The sequence below is a fragment of the Mustelus asterias genome, chromosome 15 (assembly GCF_964213995.1).
Source record: "Mustelus asterias chromosome 15, sMusAst1.hap1.1, whole genome shotgun sequence".
Classification (NCBI taxonomy): domain Eukaryota; kingdom Metazoa; phylum Chordata; class Chondrichthyes; order Carcharhiniformes; family Triakidae; genus Mustelus; species Mustelus asterias.
In genome coordinates, this window is record NC_135815.1 from 9,117,564 (window position 1) to 9,135,429 (window position 17,866).

Here is a 17,866-nt window from a genome sequence, read left to right on the forward strand (position 1 = left end):
GAATCTTTGCTCAGATCCAGAGCGAAAAGAATAAATTGTTAAATTTACAGAAACCCCTGAAATAAAGAGAAATGCAATTAGGGTTTTGTGAAAAGGTTCATATTTATGCCGGTAATCAGCAAATGGAACTTAATACCAGCAAATGCAAAGTAATGAACACTGGAAGAAAGAATGGTGTTCGCAGGTATTCAATGGAAGCAGAGAGGCTGCCTGGGGGTGAAAACAATGTTGAGATAATGTGGAGAAATAATTAAAAGGCAAATCGAATGTTGGGATGGGGATAAATCACATAGGCCATACTAAGGCTCTAGAAGGCATTCATTTTCAACACTTAAATTCTGGCAGCCACATTCAAAAGAATTAAATTGCACTCATTTAGTGCCTTTCACAACCTCAGGATGTCCTAAAGCACTTTACAGCCAATGGAGTACCTTTGAAGTACATTCGCTATTGTAAAGTAAGAAACAGGGCAGCCAATTTGCAAACAGCAAATTCCTGCAAATAGCCACGTGATGATGGCCCGATAATGTGTATTTGTCACATTGATTGAGGGATAAACATTAGCTGGGATGACACCCCTGCTCTTCTTCAAGATTCCACTGTGGTATCTTTTACATGATGTGGAGATGCCGGCATTGGACTGGGGTAAACACAGTAAGGGTTTTAACAACACCAGGTTAAAGTCCAACAGGTTTATTTGGTAGCATTTGCTACCAAATAAATACCAATGGTATTTGCTACCAAATAAACCTGGTGTTGTTAAAACCCTTACTGAATCTTTTACATCCACCCGAAAGGTCTGACAGACCTCGGTTTAAGTCTCAGCCGAAAGACAAAGATTTTAGAAAAATATTTCCTTTCTTACAGGGTGATAAACCCTGCCGGCATGGTGGCACAGTGGTTAGCATTGCTGCCTCACAGCACGGGGAACCAGGGTTCAATTCACTGGCTCGGGTCACTGTCTGTGTGGAGTCTGAACGTTCTCCCCATGTCTGCGTGGGTTTCCTCCGGGTGCTCCGGTTTCCTTCCACAGTCTGAAAGACGTGCTGGTTAGGGTGCATTGGCCGTGCTAAATTCTCCCTCCGAACAGGCGCCGGAGTGTGGCGACGAGGGGATTTTCGCAGTAACTTCATTGCAGCGTTAATGTAAGCCTACTTGTGACATTAAATAAACAAACTAAACTTTAAATAAATTTTAAAAACCCTTGGAATGATCCAGCACACAGAACGGGAGTTGAAGACAAATTCGGATGCTCACTGGGAGAGTTGAAATGATCAAGTGGATTGATTTTATTTCCGCTCATCCCTGGCTTTGTTTCATGTTCTTATAAATAACAATAAATTGTAAAAACAGACCAAACTTGACTCTCTTCTCGCAAGCATTGCTTCTGGACAAGGTATTTCTGCTGGAATCAGCATTATGGAATTCTGCGCTGCTCCAAAGGCTTTTTTAAATAAAAACTTTCCTGCTCTTTGCAGAACTCAGTGCCTGAACTGGAAGCTCAGAATTCTAGAACGCCTTCAGAGGAACCATGAAGAGACAAAACAAACACATCGCTATTGTAGCCGGCTGAAAAGTTCTCTTTTAAACAAGGCATTTCTGGGCAGATCTAATTTTGTCACTCATGCACTCAAGTGCTTTCAGCCATTCGAACAAGGCCACGTGTGACCACCATTGCCATCCCATTCACAGTCAAGTTTATGCAGCTGCCTCACAAATAAGGAACTCAACTGTATTCAGCCTGTCTTTGTGCAAGCCCCGTGTATAAAATATCAAGATGAAATAACCCAGAGAAAACTTGCACCAAACTTAATTCCAGTGCATTCTTGAGCATATCTGAAGATATCCAGTTATGTTGCAAAATTAGATTTTATCTGATCCTTTAAAATCCCCATTTAATGAGGGACATTCCACTGTCCAGCCTCTGTTTAAATATAACAGAGTGATTAGAATACAGAACCTTCACTTTTCAAGCTACCCCTGTGCCACGGCAGCCTATAGCACATATACAATAAGACTGGCAGGGTTTTTAGCACATATGGAAACTCATGTAAACAACAGCACACAAAGTCAAAAGTCACATTTGAAGATTATCAGGTCACCTATGTAAAAGCAAAATACTGCGGATGCTGGAATCTGAAACAAAAACATAAAATGCTGGAAAATCTCAGCAGGTCTGACAGCATTTGTGGGAGGAAGAATAGAGCCAACGCTTTGAAACATTGGCTCTATTCTCTCCCCACAGACGCTGTCAGGACTGCTGAGATTTTCCAGTATTTCCTGTTTTTGTATCAGGTTACCTATGATTATCATGATTTTACCTGCCTTCAAACAAGTGGTGATAACATGAGGTTATACCATCCTTTACCACATCTTTATCATAGAATCGTAGAGTTTTACAGCACAGAGAAAGGCCCTTCAGCCCATCGTGTCGGCGCCGGCCGTCAAGCACCTATCTATTCTAATCCCATTTTCCAACATTGGTCCATAGCCTTGTATGCTATGGAATTTCAAGCGCTCATCTAAATGCTTCTTAAACACTGAGGCAATTCAATATAATTTCAGACGGAAATGTCTAATTTAACCGTGGTCACATCTGGTTGTCGCTCACAATCCTGTGCTGGTTCACCTCTGACAGTCCCGCAGTGAGTTCCAGATTCCCACCACCCTCTGGGTGAAAAAGCTTTTCCTCAAATCCTCTAAATCTCCTGCCCCTTACCTTAAATCTCTGGCCTCTGATTATTGACCCCTCTGCTTTGGGGAAACGTTTTTTCCTATCTACCCTATGTCCCTCATAATTTTGTACACCTTGATCAGACCCCCCCCCCTTTATTCCTACAAAACTCATCTCCAAACTCCGTGGCCTGGGCCTCGACTCCTCCCTCTGCAACTGGATCCTGAACTTCCTAACCCACAGACCGCAGTCAGGAAGGAGAGGCAACAACACCTCCTCCATTTTCTATGTTTCTATATATGGGGGTGAAGGGGGGGGGAAATCAGGAAATTAAATTCAATTTGATCAGCCATGATCAAAATGAATGGCAGAGCAGGCTCGAATGGCCTACTCTGCTTCTATTTTCTATGTTTCCACGATCATCCTCAACTCCGGTGCCCCACAAGGCTGTGTTCTCAGCCCCCTACTATACTCCTTATACACCTATGACTGTGTGGCCAAATTCCCCTCTAACTCAATGTTCAAGTTTGCTGATGACATCACCGTAGTGGGTTGGATCGCAAACAATGACGAGATGGAGTACAGGAAAGAGATAGAGAATCTGGTGGACTGGTGTGACGACAATAACTTCTTCCTCAATGTCAATAAAATGAAGGAGATAATCATCGACTTCAGGAAACGTAGTGGAGAACATGCTCCTGTCTACATCAACGGGGATGAAGCAGAAATAGTTAAGAGCTTCAGGTTTTTAGGTGTCCAGATCATCAACAACCTGTCCTGGTCCCCTCATGCCAACACTATAGTTAAGAAAGCCCACCAACCGCCTCTACTTTCTCAGGAGACTAAGGAAATTTGGCATGTCCACTATGACTCTCACCAACATTTACAGATGCACCATAGAAAGCATTCTTTTTGGTTGTATCACAGCTTGGTATGGCTCCTGCTCTGCCCAAGACCACTACAAAGAGTTGAGAACGAAGCCCAGTCCATCACTCAAGTTAGCCTCCCATCCATGACTCTGTCTACACTTCCCGTTACCTCGGAAAAGCAGCCAACATAATTAAGGACCTCACACACCCCAGACATTCTCCCTTCCACCTTCTTCTGTCGGGAAAAAGATACAAAAGTCTGAGGTCACGTATCAACCGACTCAAGGACAGCTTCTTCCCTGCTGCCAGACTTTTGAATGGACCTACCTCGCATTAAGTTGATCTTTTTCTACACCCTAGCTGTGACTTTAACACTACATTCTGCACTCTCTCCTTTTCTTCCCCAAGTACAGTATGCTTTGTCTGCATAGTGCACAAGAAACAATACTTTTCACTGCATGCCAATACATGTGACAATAATAAATCAAATCTAATCAGCCTTCTCTGCTCTCGGAGAACAACACAGTAAGAAGTCTCACAACACCAGGTTAAAGTCCAACAGGTTTATTTGGTAGCAAGAGCCACTAGCTTTCGGAGCGCTGCCCCTTCATCAGGTGAGTGGGAGTTCTGTTCACAAACAGGGCGTATAAAGACACAAACTCAATTTACAAAATAATGGTTGGAATGCAAGTCTTTACAGGTAATCAAGTCTTAAAGGTACAGACAATGTGAGTGGAGAGAGGGTTAAGCACAGGAGAACAACTCCAGCCTCTCTTCAGAGCTGTTTTACCAGGCAACATCCTGGTAAATCTCCTCTGCATCCTTTCTAGTGCAATCACATCCTTGATCATATTTGGCCAAAGATTTGGAATGGAAATCACTTTAAACTGATGATGTTCTATAAAATATGGAATGGATTGGAGGAAATTGACACAAACAGGTACCTGGTGTTCCGCAGCAATGACCAAACAGGAGATAGTCATCCATACAAACTACAAAGACTTTTCCCAGACAGTGCATCAACAATCTTGCTTCCCAAAGACAAAAGACCCATCTTTGGATTATTTCAATTATAAGTTATCAGGACTACCATCTCAGCAGCTCACATCTGCTTTAGTGAGCACTACCCAGATAAATGTTGGCAGGATACAGACAAGAGTCTGCAATGTCAACGCAGCCAAACCAGAAGGAGAAATACACAAGAGTCGAATGATTCAGCCTCACACACGTTTCAGGACTTTACAGGTGTTTTATCTCCATGTGGAAACTTACCATAAGTCATCCTAGTACGGTGAGATTGTGCAGTGCAAAGGTCCACTGCAAACTTACTTGCCTGCATGGCCCTTGTGGAGAGTCTTGAGAGAAGACATTTCCCAACGCCATTGTAACCTTATTCAGAAATGTCACATCTCATTCGGTTTAAGTAACACACTCATTTATTTTCTTAAATAACATTCATAATATTGACGCATTGGTACTCTGGAAAAAAAATAAGCACCTTTGTTTGTGTTTATCACCTTTCTTATTTTAAATCTCTGCATTTTCTTTAAAATTTGACAGCTGTTAACTAGCCCTGAGTTGACTCAATGCAAAGTGGCCACACACACAAAATACTATATAGGAGAACACAACCTTCTGCACTGTGGCCTAAAATAAAACAAAAAAGACTTAAGGATCACTTCCCACAACTAAAAACAAACAGCCTCAAGCTGAAATAAATAAAACACTTACCACCTTCTCAGCTTCCTCTGTGATTGTTAGAAATAGCCTCACCCATTTAAACATAACCAGGGTGTTTTCTCCCCCCAAGGATTCATTTGTGTTTTTTTTTAATTAAAAGTGCAGAGAAACTTTCTTAAACCTGCGCCTCAGGAGTAGGAGTGAGAGTGAGCCCCTTTGTCTGCCTCAGACCCGCCATGATTAACAACATCAAACTCCCACAGAGGGAGGGAGCCGGCCCAGCGCTCTCTCCCTCCCACACCCCCCCGCCCTCACAGGGCCGCGCCCCGCGGGGCACGCCGGGACTTGTAGTCCGCGGCCCCCTGCCGGCCGGCCGCCGGGACAGCGCCGGACTACACCTCCCGCCCTGCCTTGCGGGCCATGCCGGGTCCACGCATGCGCCCTCCCTTTGACCTCCCTCTCTCACTCTCTCCCCCACAAAGGGCCGTTGAACCTTGACATTTGACCTCCTGGAAAGGTGGTGGGGGAGGGGGAGCTGCCCATGGAAACAGCTCTGGCTGCTTGAAGACGGGGAGAAAATGAAGCTGGTGAGCAAATTTAATTTAAGAACTGATTTGAGGGGGATTTACCTCGTGGAGGCTCAGCCATTATGGGATAGTTGTGAGTGTAGATGAAGCTAAGGCAGTCCAACTTGGAGCAAAGAGACAAGCAGTTCATGTGAGTTTAACAGAGTTCAGTATGAGTTATCGATATAATACCATGTCTGTGTGTTCATCTTGTGCTCTGGAAGGAGGGGTGAGGTATGCCTGCCTCTTTACTCTAATTGCATCATTTATTATTGTCACAAGTAGGCTTACATTAACGTTGCAATGAAGTTACTGTGAAAATCCCCTAGCCGCCACACTCCGGCGCCGCTTCGGGTAACATTGAGGGAGAATTTAGCATAGCCGATCCACCTAACCAGCACGTCTTTCGGAGGAAACCGGAGCACCCAGAGGAAACCCACGCAGACACGGGGAGAACGTGCAGACTCTGCGCAGTTGGTGACCCAAGCTGGGAATCGAACCCGGCTCCCTGGCGCTGTGAGGCAGCAGTGCTAACCGCTGTGCCACTGTTCTTCCCTGTGGACATGCTGTTCAATATGAGTTTAACAGAGTTCAGTATGAATTATCTGTATAATATTATGTGTGTGTATTTATCTTGTGGTATACGAGGAGGAGGGAGGGGGTATACCTGCCTCTTAACTCAAGCTAATGTCTGAAATGACCTGTGGGGAAATAGTCCAAATTTCAGAGAATCATAGAATCCTACAGTGCAGAAGGAAGCCATTCGGTCCATCGAGTCTGCACCGACCACAATCCCACCCACGCCTTATGCCCGTAACTCCAGGAAACGACTTCAGGAATAAAGGAGAATGTGCCCCTGTCTACATCAATGGGGACGAAGTAGAAAGGGTCGAGAGCTTCAAGTTTTTAGGTGTCCAGATCACCAACAACTTGTCCTGGTCCCCCCATGCCGACACTATAGTTAAGAAAGCCCACCAACGCCTCTACTTTCTCAGAAGACTAAGGAAATTTGGCATGTCAGCTACGACTCTCACCAACGTTTACAGATGCATCATAGAAAGCATTCTTTCTGATTGTATCACAGCTTGGTATGGCTCCTGCTCTGCCCAAGACCGCAAAGAACTACAAAAGGTCGAGAATGTTGCCCAATCCATCATGCAAACCTAGCCATCCATCCATTGGCTCTGTCTACACTTCCCGCTGCCTCAGCAAAGCAGCCAGCATAATTAAGGACCCCACACACCCCAGACATTCTCTCTTCCACCTTCTTCCGTTGGGAAAAGATACAAAAATCTGAAGTCATGTACCAACCGACTCAAGAACAGCTTCTTCCCTGCTGCCATCAGACTTTTGAATGGACCTACTTTGCATTAAGTTGATCTTTCTCTACACCCTAGCTATGACTGTTAACTACATTCTGCACTCTCGTTTCCTTCTCTATGAATGGTATGCTTTGTATAGCGCGCAAGAAACAATACTTTTCACTGTATGTTAATACATGAGGGCAATAATAAATCAAATCAAGGCCACAATTGAACCCGGCTCCCTGGAGCTGTGAGGCAACAGTGCTAGCCATTGTGCCACCCTATGCTGCCAGATGTGTGGGTTAGGTAGATTGGCCATGCTAAATTGCCGCTTAGTGTCAAGGGTACTAGTGGGGTAAATACGTGGGGTTATAGGGAATGGGCCTGGGTGGGATTGTTGTTGAATCTGGCTCGATGGGGCAAATAGCCTCCTTCTGCACTGTGGGGATTCTATGAAATTTCAAGGTACCTCCTGGATGCTTTGGAATATGATGTGGAGATGCCGGCGTTGGACTGGGGTAAACACAGTAAGAAGTCTAACAACACCAGGTTAAAGTCCAACAGGTTTATTTGGTAGCAAAAGCCTTTGCTACCAAATAAACCTGTTGAACTTTAACCTGGTGTTGTTAGACTTCTTACAGTGCTTTGGAATATGTCAGCTAGGATGGTTTAGCTTCAATTAAAAGGCCTTTTCTCCTCGAGTTTTATCCAGCCACCTGGATGAGAAGGGTGCCCCTACAAAAGGGCACAAAGTATTCCCCATCACCCACACCCCATCACCGTATCCCAACTGTTTCTTGTTAGCTTGTACTTTGGCTCCTTTCATGCTGTCAATAACGACATGCAACTTTCACAACATCAGGGTGTTCCAAGTGGGCTGAACAGCCAGTGGGTGATTTTTTTTGGCATAGTCACTGTGAGGGAAACACGACAGCCAGTTTGTATATGGCAAGCTCCCATTAAAAGCACGGTCATAATAGCCAGATAAGGCCATTAGAAAAAAGAGTGAGAGTAGGCCATAGGCTTGTTGATCCTGCTGTGCTACTCAATATGATCATAGTAAGAAGTCTCACAGCACCAGCTTAAAGTCCAACAGGTTTATTTGGTATCACCAGCTTTCGGAGGGCTGCTTCTTCATCCTCTCTGCATTTGTGAACCCACCTCTCGACTCACCTGAGGAAGGAGTAGCGCTCCGAAAGTTCGCGATTCCAACTAAACCTGTTGAACTTTAACCTGGTGTTGTGAGACTTCTTACTGTGCCCACCCCAGTCCAACACCGGCATCTCCACAATATGATCATGGCTGTTTTTCGTCAATGGATAAATGTTGACCAGCACAATCTTTAGTTCCACACTGCTGGTGATACTATTAGCTGCCAGGTCATGTTCTGGAATACCTTCTATTAACTCATCTTGCTTCCTAACACTCTCATTAAATCTCGCTCTCTGATCCAGCCTTCGCTCATCCCTGCTAATGTTTATTCCTTTGGATGGGTATCCATTTTTCCTTGTACCTCTGTAAAGTTGCTTGTGTAAATACAGATTGGATGGTGATTGCTGACAACAGCCACTGCCGCAAATGATCACATGCCTACTGAGAAAGGACAAGATCGATAACCTGGAAAATTCAACTTTTTAAGGTGGCAAAGTGATTAGCGGGCAGTACGGTGGCACAGTGGTTAGCACTGCTGCCTCACAGCGCCAGGGTCCCAGGTTCAATTCCGGCCTCGGGTCACTGTCGGTGTGGAGTTTGCACATTCTCCCCATGTCTGTGTGGGTTTCCTCTGGGTGCTCTGGTTTCCTCCCACAGTCCAAAGATGTGCGGGTTAGGTTGATTGGCCGTGCTAAATTGACCGTAGCGTCAGGGGGACTAGCAGGATAAACGCGTGGGGTTACGGTAAAAGGGCTAGGCTGGGATTATGGTTGGTACATACTTGATGGGCCAAATGGCCTCCTTCTGTACTGTAGGGATTCTATGATTTAGGGTTGGAAGCCCCAACAATGACAAGACAGAGGACAGGATTGAGAGAATCTGGTGAACTGGTGCGATGACAATAGTCTCTCCCTCAAGGTCAACAAAATGAAGGAGATTGTCATCGACTTCAGGAAGCGTAAAGGAGAACATGCCCCTGTCTACATCAATGCAGACAAAGTAGAAATGGTCGAGAGCTTCAAGTTTTTAGGTGTCCAGATCATCAACAACCTGTCCTGGTCCTCCCACGCCGACGCTACCATTAAGAAAGCCCACCAACACCTCTACTTTCTCAGAAGACTAAAGAAATTTGGCATGTCAGCTACGACTCTCACCAACTTCTATAGATGCCCCATAGAAAGCATTCTTTCTGGTTGTATCACAGCTTGGCATGGCTCATGTTCTGCCCAAGACTTCAAGAAACTACAAAAGGTCGTGAATGTAACCCAATCCATCACGCAAACCAGCCTGCCAACAATTGACTCTGTCAACACTTCCCGCTGCCTTGGCAAAGCAGCCAGCATAATTAAGGACCCCACGCATCCTGGACATACTCTCTTCCACCTTCTTCCGTCAGGAAAAAGATACAAAAGTTTGAGGTCACGTACCAACTGACTCTAGAACAGCTTCTTCCCTGCTGCCATCAGACTTTTGAATGGATCTACCTTGCATTAAGTTGATCTTTCTCTACACCCCAGCTTTGACTGTAACACTGCATTCTGCACTCTTTCCTTCTCTATGAATGGTATGCTTTGCCTGTATAGCATGTAAGAAACAATACTTTTCACTATACTAATACATGTGACAATAATATATCAAATCAAACCAGTTCGCTGGAATTTACTTTGTTTTTAAAAAATCTTTTATAACTTACAAGTTGCTGTAGCAAATAGGAGACTTAGTTCAAGGAGTTCCAATGGATGATGTGGTCACTTTAATTGAAGAAAAATACTTTCTCTTAGTACAGCTTCCCTGTGATTTTTGTTTTAAATTTTTCCGTGGAATGTGGGTGTCACTGGCTGGGCCAGCATTTATTGCCCATCCCTAATTGCCCTTAAGAAGGTGCTGGTGAGCTGCCTTCTTGAACTGCTGTCTATTTGGTGTAGGTTCATCCACGGTGCTGTTAGGGAAAGAATTCAGAGATTTAGACTCAGCCACGATGAAGGAATGGTAATACAATTCCAAGTTAGGATGATGAGTGTCTTGGAGGGAAACTTGACGCTGGTGATGTTCCTATGCTGCCCTTGCCTTTCTGGGTGGTGGAGGTTGTGGGTTTGGAAATTGCTGTTGAAGGAAGTGTGGCGAGTTGCTACAGTGCATTTTGTATCCGGTATTGGCTGCTGCCACTACTGTGTGCCAGTAGTGGAGGGAGTGAATGTTTAACCATTTATGGATGTCCTCAAAGCATCCCTAAAGAGACTAAACATACCTGCTGACTCATGGAAGTCCTTGACTAGCGACTGATCAAAATGGAGAAGGTTTATTCAGGAAGGCACGGAACACGTTGAGAGACTTCGTTGGGTGCAGGCGGAAGGAGATGGTTAGATTCTCTCTAGCTGGAGATCATCGTTGCCAGAAGCTTGACTGGTTCAATTTGCTTGGCACTTATCTATTAGCCCAAGCTTGAATGTTGCACAGCATGTGGCCACGGACTGCTTCAGTATCTGAGGAGTGGCGAATGCTACTGAACCTTGTGCATCACTTTACACAAGGTGGCACAGTGGTTAGCACTGCTGCCTCACAGCACCAGGGACCCAAGTTCGATTCCCGGCTTGGGTCATTGTCTGTGTGGAGTCTACACATTCTCCCCATGTCTGTGTGCATTTCCTCCGGGTGCTCTGGTTTCCTCCTACAGTCCGAAAGATGTGCTGGTTAGGGTGCATTGGCCATGTTAAAATTCTCCCCCAGTGTACCTGAACAGGTGCCAAAGTGGTGACTAGGGGATTTTCACAGTGACTTCATTGCAGTGTTAAGGTAAGCCTACTTGTGACATTTTAATAAATAAACTTTAGACTTTTAAACCTATACGTGTTTGTATGTTTCTTTGAACAGTGGAACACTGTTATTTTGCTTCTTCCCTCAGTACTGCTTGTCTGGTCATCCGACATTACCATGCAATGTCCTGAAGTTCAAGTCCACCACTATCATGCTGGACTGTGGGTTAGACATGACCTCAGCACTCCACTTCCTGCCTTTGCCACTTGTCCACAGGTAAGCTTTTCCTATTGAATATTCCAATATCTCTAGGTGACATTTAAAATTGTAAATCCTGGAGGCTGCACCAATATTTCTTTTTGTCAGATAAACCACCTGCTGTAAGATTGCAATGGACGTACTAGAAACACCCCAGGTTAAACCCCTCATCCCTGCTGAATTATCTTAGCTAAACTGGGGTAATGATGAGGGTAGAACATCAGTGACACCAGACTCCCACAAATAACAATCAACCCGTGTTCCTACTGCTGATCAGTGGAGCTACAGGACAACGCCGCAGGCCTCTTGATCTGAGAGTGTCTGTACGTTCTGTCTCTCATCCACCCACCACACCTACCTGATGTTGCTGCAGTGCATGGATATAATAATCCTGAATTTGCAAGAGCTGGAACTGCCTTCAAAAGCGAAGTTCAATCCTTTGGAACAAGACACAGATCAGAGCTAAAGTTGGGACGGGGATCGGGGGTGGTATATGTCAAAGAAGACCTGCTCCTTAGGAGGGAGGGAAAGAGTGCCAGTGGAGTTTATCCGTGGCAATATGAATGGTGCCAGCACGTGCAAAGGTGGCAGCACAAAATGGACGGCTCGACAAATGTTCCAGCAAACTTCAGGAGAGAGTGGGGAATAATGATTGTCAAACAAACCAACACTGAAGTGAAATAGTTTAACAATCTGAGAGTATAAAAAAGTATCCGCTGTGGGCTGGAATTTCTAGAAAAGGAATAATAGAAAATCTTTGCAATTTTCCAGTCACTCCACAATCAATATCCCGTCACCCCCATCAGGAACCTGCAAGAAGGGCTCTGTGTGTGAATATATGTGGTGTCTTGCATAGTGTCTAACAGTAGATGCGATTCTGTGATCTTGCTAAACAATTCTGATTGTGTTCTGGGGACCTGGGTTCAAATCCTGCCACGGGCAGGTGGTGGAATTTGAATTCAGTAATATTTTTTTAAAATCTGGAATTAAGAATCTACTGATGACCATGAAACCATTGTCGATTGTCAGGGAAAACCCATCTGGTTCATTCATGTCCTTTAGGGAAGGAAATCTGCCGTCCTTACCTGGTCTGGTCTACATGTGACTCCAGAGCCACAGCAATGTGGTTGACTCTCAACTGCCCTCAGACAACTAGGGATGGGCAATATATGCTGGCCAGCCAATGACGCCCATATCCCACGAATGAATAAAGAAAAAGAACTGCACTGAACAGCATTTTAAGATTATAATTTGGGCTCGCAGTGTGGCTCACATGTGTCAGGAGCCACATACATTCACACACAGGGCCCTGTCCTTAGAACATGTCCACACATTGCGCTTTCTTCAACAGAACAGAAAGTTAGGTAATAGCCATTCCCTGGTTCATTCCCCGGTTCATTCCCCAGGGCAATTCCTTGACCAATCAGAGTCGGCCTGCCCAGTTTGAATTTGAAATAAACTGGGCAGTTAACTGTTTCATGTTGCATTCTCCGTGGCAACGCGTCCACCAATCAGAGTCCACTGGCCAACCAATCTGCACCGTCTTCCCATGCGGTATAAATTCTTGTCACATTTACATTTGACACAATTTTGCAAACTATTCTGGAGAATGTAGATTGAAAAGCTTTGGTAGTGTGCATTATTATAATGTAGATGAAAATGTTTAGATTGGGGCAAAGGTTTTTTTTTTAAACGACGTTTGTTTTTCTCTCCAAGCCCGAGACTTTCGAAGTTGCCAGGCTGGATTTCAAAGGATGGAAATACCATGCTGGAAAAGGTATGATAGGAATGGAAGCTGTGTACTGTGCAAACGTGAGAAATTCATTCTGAATGCTGGTCACAACTGTTCACAACATTCTGCAGTAAACACTTTACCTTTCTTAATGTGGGTGAGAAGACGTTGAGTTTCTCTCTCTCTTTCTCTCTCTCTCTCTCTCTCTCTCTCTATCTGTCTGGCCCAACCCGGCCCAGCATCATTTTCCATTAAAGAGACCAGTAACTTTTTGTTTAAGATAAAAGCAAAATGCTGCAGATGCTGGAATCTGAAACAAAAACAGAAAATGCTGGAAAATCTCAGCAGGTCTGACAGCTTCCGCAGAGAGAGAATAGAGCCAACGTTTCAAGTCTGGATGACCCTTCGTCGGAGCTAAGGGCAAGAAAATCAGCAGAGATTTATACTATTGAGGGGGGGGGGGTGGTAATTCGACAAAGGGAATGTAAATGGTGGTGATTAAAGGCTGAGAAAGGTGCTAAAAGCGTCCATTAAGGGATTGGAATATATGAATGGCAGAACAGAGGTACAGATTGTTAAGGGACTGCCTGAGAAATGTGGCAGTTGCCCAGGAGGGGGGGTTATGGTAGTGGTGGCAGGAGAGCGAGAATGGAAGTGAGAATGAAGGGTGATAAAAATGGATGAAAAGAAGAAATGAAATAAAATAAATGGAAATGGAGTGAAGGTAGAGGGGAGAGTTCATGCTCTGAAGTTGTTGAACTCAATGTCCAGTCCAGAAGTCTGAAAAGTGCCCAAACGGAAGATGAGATGCTGTTTCTCCAGTTTGCGTCGGGGTTCACTGGAACATTGCAAAAGGCCCAGGACGGACATGTGGACAGGAGAGCAGGGGATGTGTTGAAGTGGGAAGCGACAGGAAGGTCTGGGTCCTGCTTGCAGACGGACCGAAGGTGTTCAGCAAAGTGGTCACTCAATCTGTGGTGTCTCCAATGTAGAGTAGACCGCATTGGGAGCAGTGAATGACACTTATAACACCTTTCTCAGCCGCCACCTTCATCATTCACATTTTCTTTGCCCAATTACAGCACACCCCCCACCTTCTCTGCTGATTCTCTTTGCCCTTCGCTCTGATGAAGGGTCATCCAGACTTGAAACGTCGGCTCTTTTCTCTCTCCACAGATGCTGTCCGACCTGCTGAGATTTTCCAGCATTTTCAACTTTTTATTTAAAGTGGACAAAGTTTGAAATCCTACTTGTCCACTCGGAGAATGCGGGCACAAGTTTCCATGGTTTACTGTGCAAAGTCAGAAAAGTAAAACAAATCTACAATGTATATCTTATGCTCTAAAGTTCAGAATTCACATCAAGTAAATACAAATTAACGGGCAAACTGAGGTTGAATGCACCTTCAATGGCAGATGGGATAAAGACAAATCCCACAGATTTCTCAGCAACCCACCTAGACACCAGTGACCATTGTGAGTCACAAAACCTTGTTACAACCCTTGTCTCCAAGTGACCTTCTGCCACCTTCTCAGCTTCCACAGACGTCTCTGTTAACAGCTCTCAAGTCGTCTTTGTGAGCTACAAACCACACAAGATCCAAACTGCAACCACTTGCTACACCAAACAGCTCCCAAGGCTTCTCTGAGCCCAACCCTCTGGAGCCTGCAAGCAGCAGCACTTTTTCGGTATGGAGTCTCTTCCCCTGCTGTAGATGCTCAGATAAATTGAAACCAGTGATCCACCTCAAGTTCCACCTATCTCTCCGTTACCAGTTAGCCGTTCAATGTTCACTGAATGCTTGAACTAATTGAACTCTAATGTCAAATACAGAACATCTTTGTTGACTGCACTTCTTTGCAAGCAGTGCAGACATTGTCTCCAGTTCTCTAGCTAAGTAAGGCAACCTGCTGTTTTATGGCTCCATCGCTTCTATTTCAACGCTATTACAGAAACATGGGTAACATTCTGAACTGCTATTTTCTTTTAGGCGTGCTGGCAATCTCTGGAGCCCAGCATTTTGGTTACAATCTTCCCAGAGTGAAACAAAGAAAATTACAGCACAGGAACAGGCCCTTCAGCCCTCCAAGCCTGCACCGACCATGCTGCCCGACTGAACTAAAACCCCCTATCCTTCCGGGGACCGTATCCCTCTACTCCCATCCTATTCATGTATTTGTTAAGACGCCCCTTAAAAGTCACTGTCGTATCCGCTTCCACTACCTCCCCCGGCAGCGAGTTCCAAGCACCCATCACCCTCTGTGTAAAAGATCTGCCTCGTACATCTCCTTTAAACCTTGCCCCTCACACCTTAAAACTATGCCCCCCGAGTAACTGACTCTTCCACCCTGGGAAAAAGCTTCTGACTATCCACTCTGTCCATGGCTCTCATAATCTTGTAGACTTCCATCAGGTCTCCCCTCAACCTCCGTCGTTCCAGTGAGAACAAACCAAGTTTCTCCAACCTTTCCTCGTAGCTAATGTCCTCCATACCAGGCAACATCCTGGTAGATCTTTTCTGTACCCTCTCCAAAGCCTCCACATCTTTCTGGTAGTGTGGCGACCAGAATTGAACACAATATTCCAAGTGCGGCCTAACTAAGGTTCTATAAAGCTGCAACATGACTTGCCAATTTTTAAACTCAATGCCCCGGCCGATGAAGGCAAGCATGCCGTATGCCTTCTTGACTACCTTCTCCACCTGCGTTGCCACTTTCAGTGACCTGTGTATCTGTACACCCAGATCCCTCTGCCTATCAATGCTCTTAAGGGTCCTGCCATTTACTGTATATTTCCTATCTGTATTAGACCTTCCAAAATGCATTACCTCACATTTGTCTGGATTAAATTCCATTTGCCATCTCTCCGCCCAAGCCTCCAACCGATCTATATCCTCTGATGGTCCTCATCACTGTCCGCAAACTTAGTAATCAAACCAGTTACATTTTCCTCCAAATCATAGCAAAGGTCCTACCACTGATCCCTGAGGAACACCATTTGTCACAGCCCTCCATTCAGAAACACACCCTTCCACTGCTACTCTCTGTCTTCTTTGACCGAGTAAGAAGTCTCACAGCACCAGGTTAAAGTCCGACAGGTTTATTTGGTAGCAAAAGCCACTAGCTTTCGGAGCGCTGCTCCTTCGTCAGGTGAGTGGGAGTTCTGTTCACAAACAGGGCATATAAAGACACAAACACAATTTACAGAATAATGGTTGGAATGCGAGTCTTTACAGGTAATCAAGTCTTAAAGGTACAGACAATGTGAGTGGAGAGAGGGTTAAGCACAGGTTAAAGAGATATGTATTGTCTCCAGACAGGACAGTTTCTTTGACCAGGTCAGTTCTGTATCCACCTTGCCAGCTCACCTCTGATCCCATGCGACTTCACCTTCTGTACCAGTCTGCCATGAGGGATCTTGTCAAAGGCCTTATTGAAGTCCATGTGGACAACATCCACTGCCCTACCCTCATCAATCATTACCTCTAAAATATTAACATCAACCAGGAACTAGTTATTTGTCACAAATGGACCTGGCACTTTTTCTTGTACATTTTCTGCAAGTAAATGCCAGCCAATGTAAAAGCTCCCTTTCCATTTTTGTTTCTGCTTCCTTCCCAGTGGAAATTGTTGGAATATACCTTTTCCTTTCTAGAGATCAGGAATATAAAATGTTTGGAGGAAGGGGTGGTTGGAGAGTGTTGTTACAGCTGTACAAAGTTCAACTTCAGAGCCTGAACTCTCCCACCCACCTTCGCCCCATTTCCATTTATTTTATTTCATTTCTTCTCTTCATCTCGTTCATCCATTTTCATCACTTTTTATTCTTCTTTCCATTTTTCCACTTTTGAAATCTCGCTCTTCATCTTGCCTCTAAACCCCCGATGCCCCCTTCAGGGCCAACTGCCACATTCCTCAGGTAGACCCTTAACAATCCATAACTTGTTCTGCCATTCACACATTCCAATCCCTTAATGGACGCTTTTCACACCTTTTATCATAACCATTTACATTTCCTTTGACCAATTACAGCTGTCCCCTCCCATAGTATAAATCTTGTCTGATTTTCTTTGCTTTCAGCTCTGATGAAGGGTCATCCAGACTCTCAACGTTGGTTCTATTCTCTCTGTACAGATGCTATCAGACCTGCTGACTTTCTCCAGCATTTTCTGGTTTTGTACAAAGTCCTGTTCTGAACACATTGGGGAGTACTGTCTTTAGCTCTGGGCAGCAAACCTTAGAAAGGATGTATTGACCATAGTGCATTGCAAATTTGCCAGACTGTTTCTGGTGTTCCAAGAGGTTAAACTACGAGGAGGAATTACATAAACGAGCATTATATTCCTTGGAACATCGGAAGTTAAGGGAAGATATGACTGAGGGTTTTAGGATTATGAAAGATATTGGCAGGTGACATAAATTCAGAATCAAAGCCAAGCCTTTCAGGAGATGACACAGTAAGAAGTCTTGCAACACCAGGTTAAAGTCCAACAGGTTTATTTGGTAGCACGAGCTTTTGGAGCGCTGCTCCTTCATCAGCTGACTCACCTGATGAAGGAGCAGCTCTCCAGAAGCTCGTGATTCCAAATAAACCTGTTGGGCTTTAACCTGCTGTTGCGAGACTTCTTACTGTGCCCACCCCAGTCCAACGCCGGCATCTCCACTTTCAGGAGATGAGTTCGGAAACACTTCTTCACACAAAGGGTGGTAAGAGTATGGAACTCTTCCCTGCAGAAAGCAGAATGAGCAATCTGAATTAATCATTTTAAATCTAAGATGGTTTGATTGTTTTGTTGGATAAGAATATCAAGGAATATGGAGGACAAGGCAGATCAATGGACTTTGGATATAGATTAGCCATAGTCTGTTTGAATGGTG

At 44.7% G+C, this 17,866-nt stretch overlaps 2 protein-coding genes across 7 annotated transcripts in view; one reads left to right on the forward strand and one right to left on the reverse strand.

Moving 5' to 3' along the window:
* The window catches only part of LOC144504313 (homeobox-containing protein 1-like), a 51,309-nt gene extending 45,787 nt beyond the window's left edge, over positions 1–5,522 (reverse strand). For 3 of the 5 annotated variants that reach the window (XM_078229460.1, XM_078229461.1, XM_078229458.1), the window contains exon 1: positions 5,275–5,505. The gene's annotated coding sequence lies outside the window, so the exon portion shown is untranslated. Of the gene's footprint in view, positions 1–5,274 lie in introns of all 5 variants that reach the window. The other 2 variants (XM_078229459.1, XM_078229457.1) reach the window with 1 other exon arrangement.
* Positions 5,523–5,752: 230 nt separating this feature from the next.
* ints9 (integrator complex subunit 9) overlaps positions 5,753–17,866 on the forward strand; it is a 46,985-nt gene continuing 34,871 nt past the window's right edge. Inside the window, exons 1-3 of one of the 2 annotated variants that reach the window (XM_078229462.1) lie at positions 5,753–5,810; positions 11,148–11,275; positions 12,974–13,034. In XM_078229462.1, the coding sequence (XP_078085588.1) occupies positions 5,802–5,810; positions 11,148–11,275; positions 12,974–13,034 (198 nt within the window). In that variant the 5' untranslated portion in view covers positions 5,753–5,801. The other variant, XM_078229463.1, reaches the window with a different exon arrangement.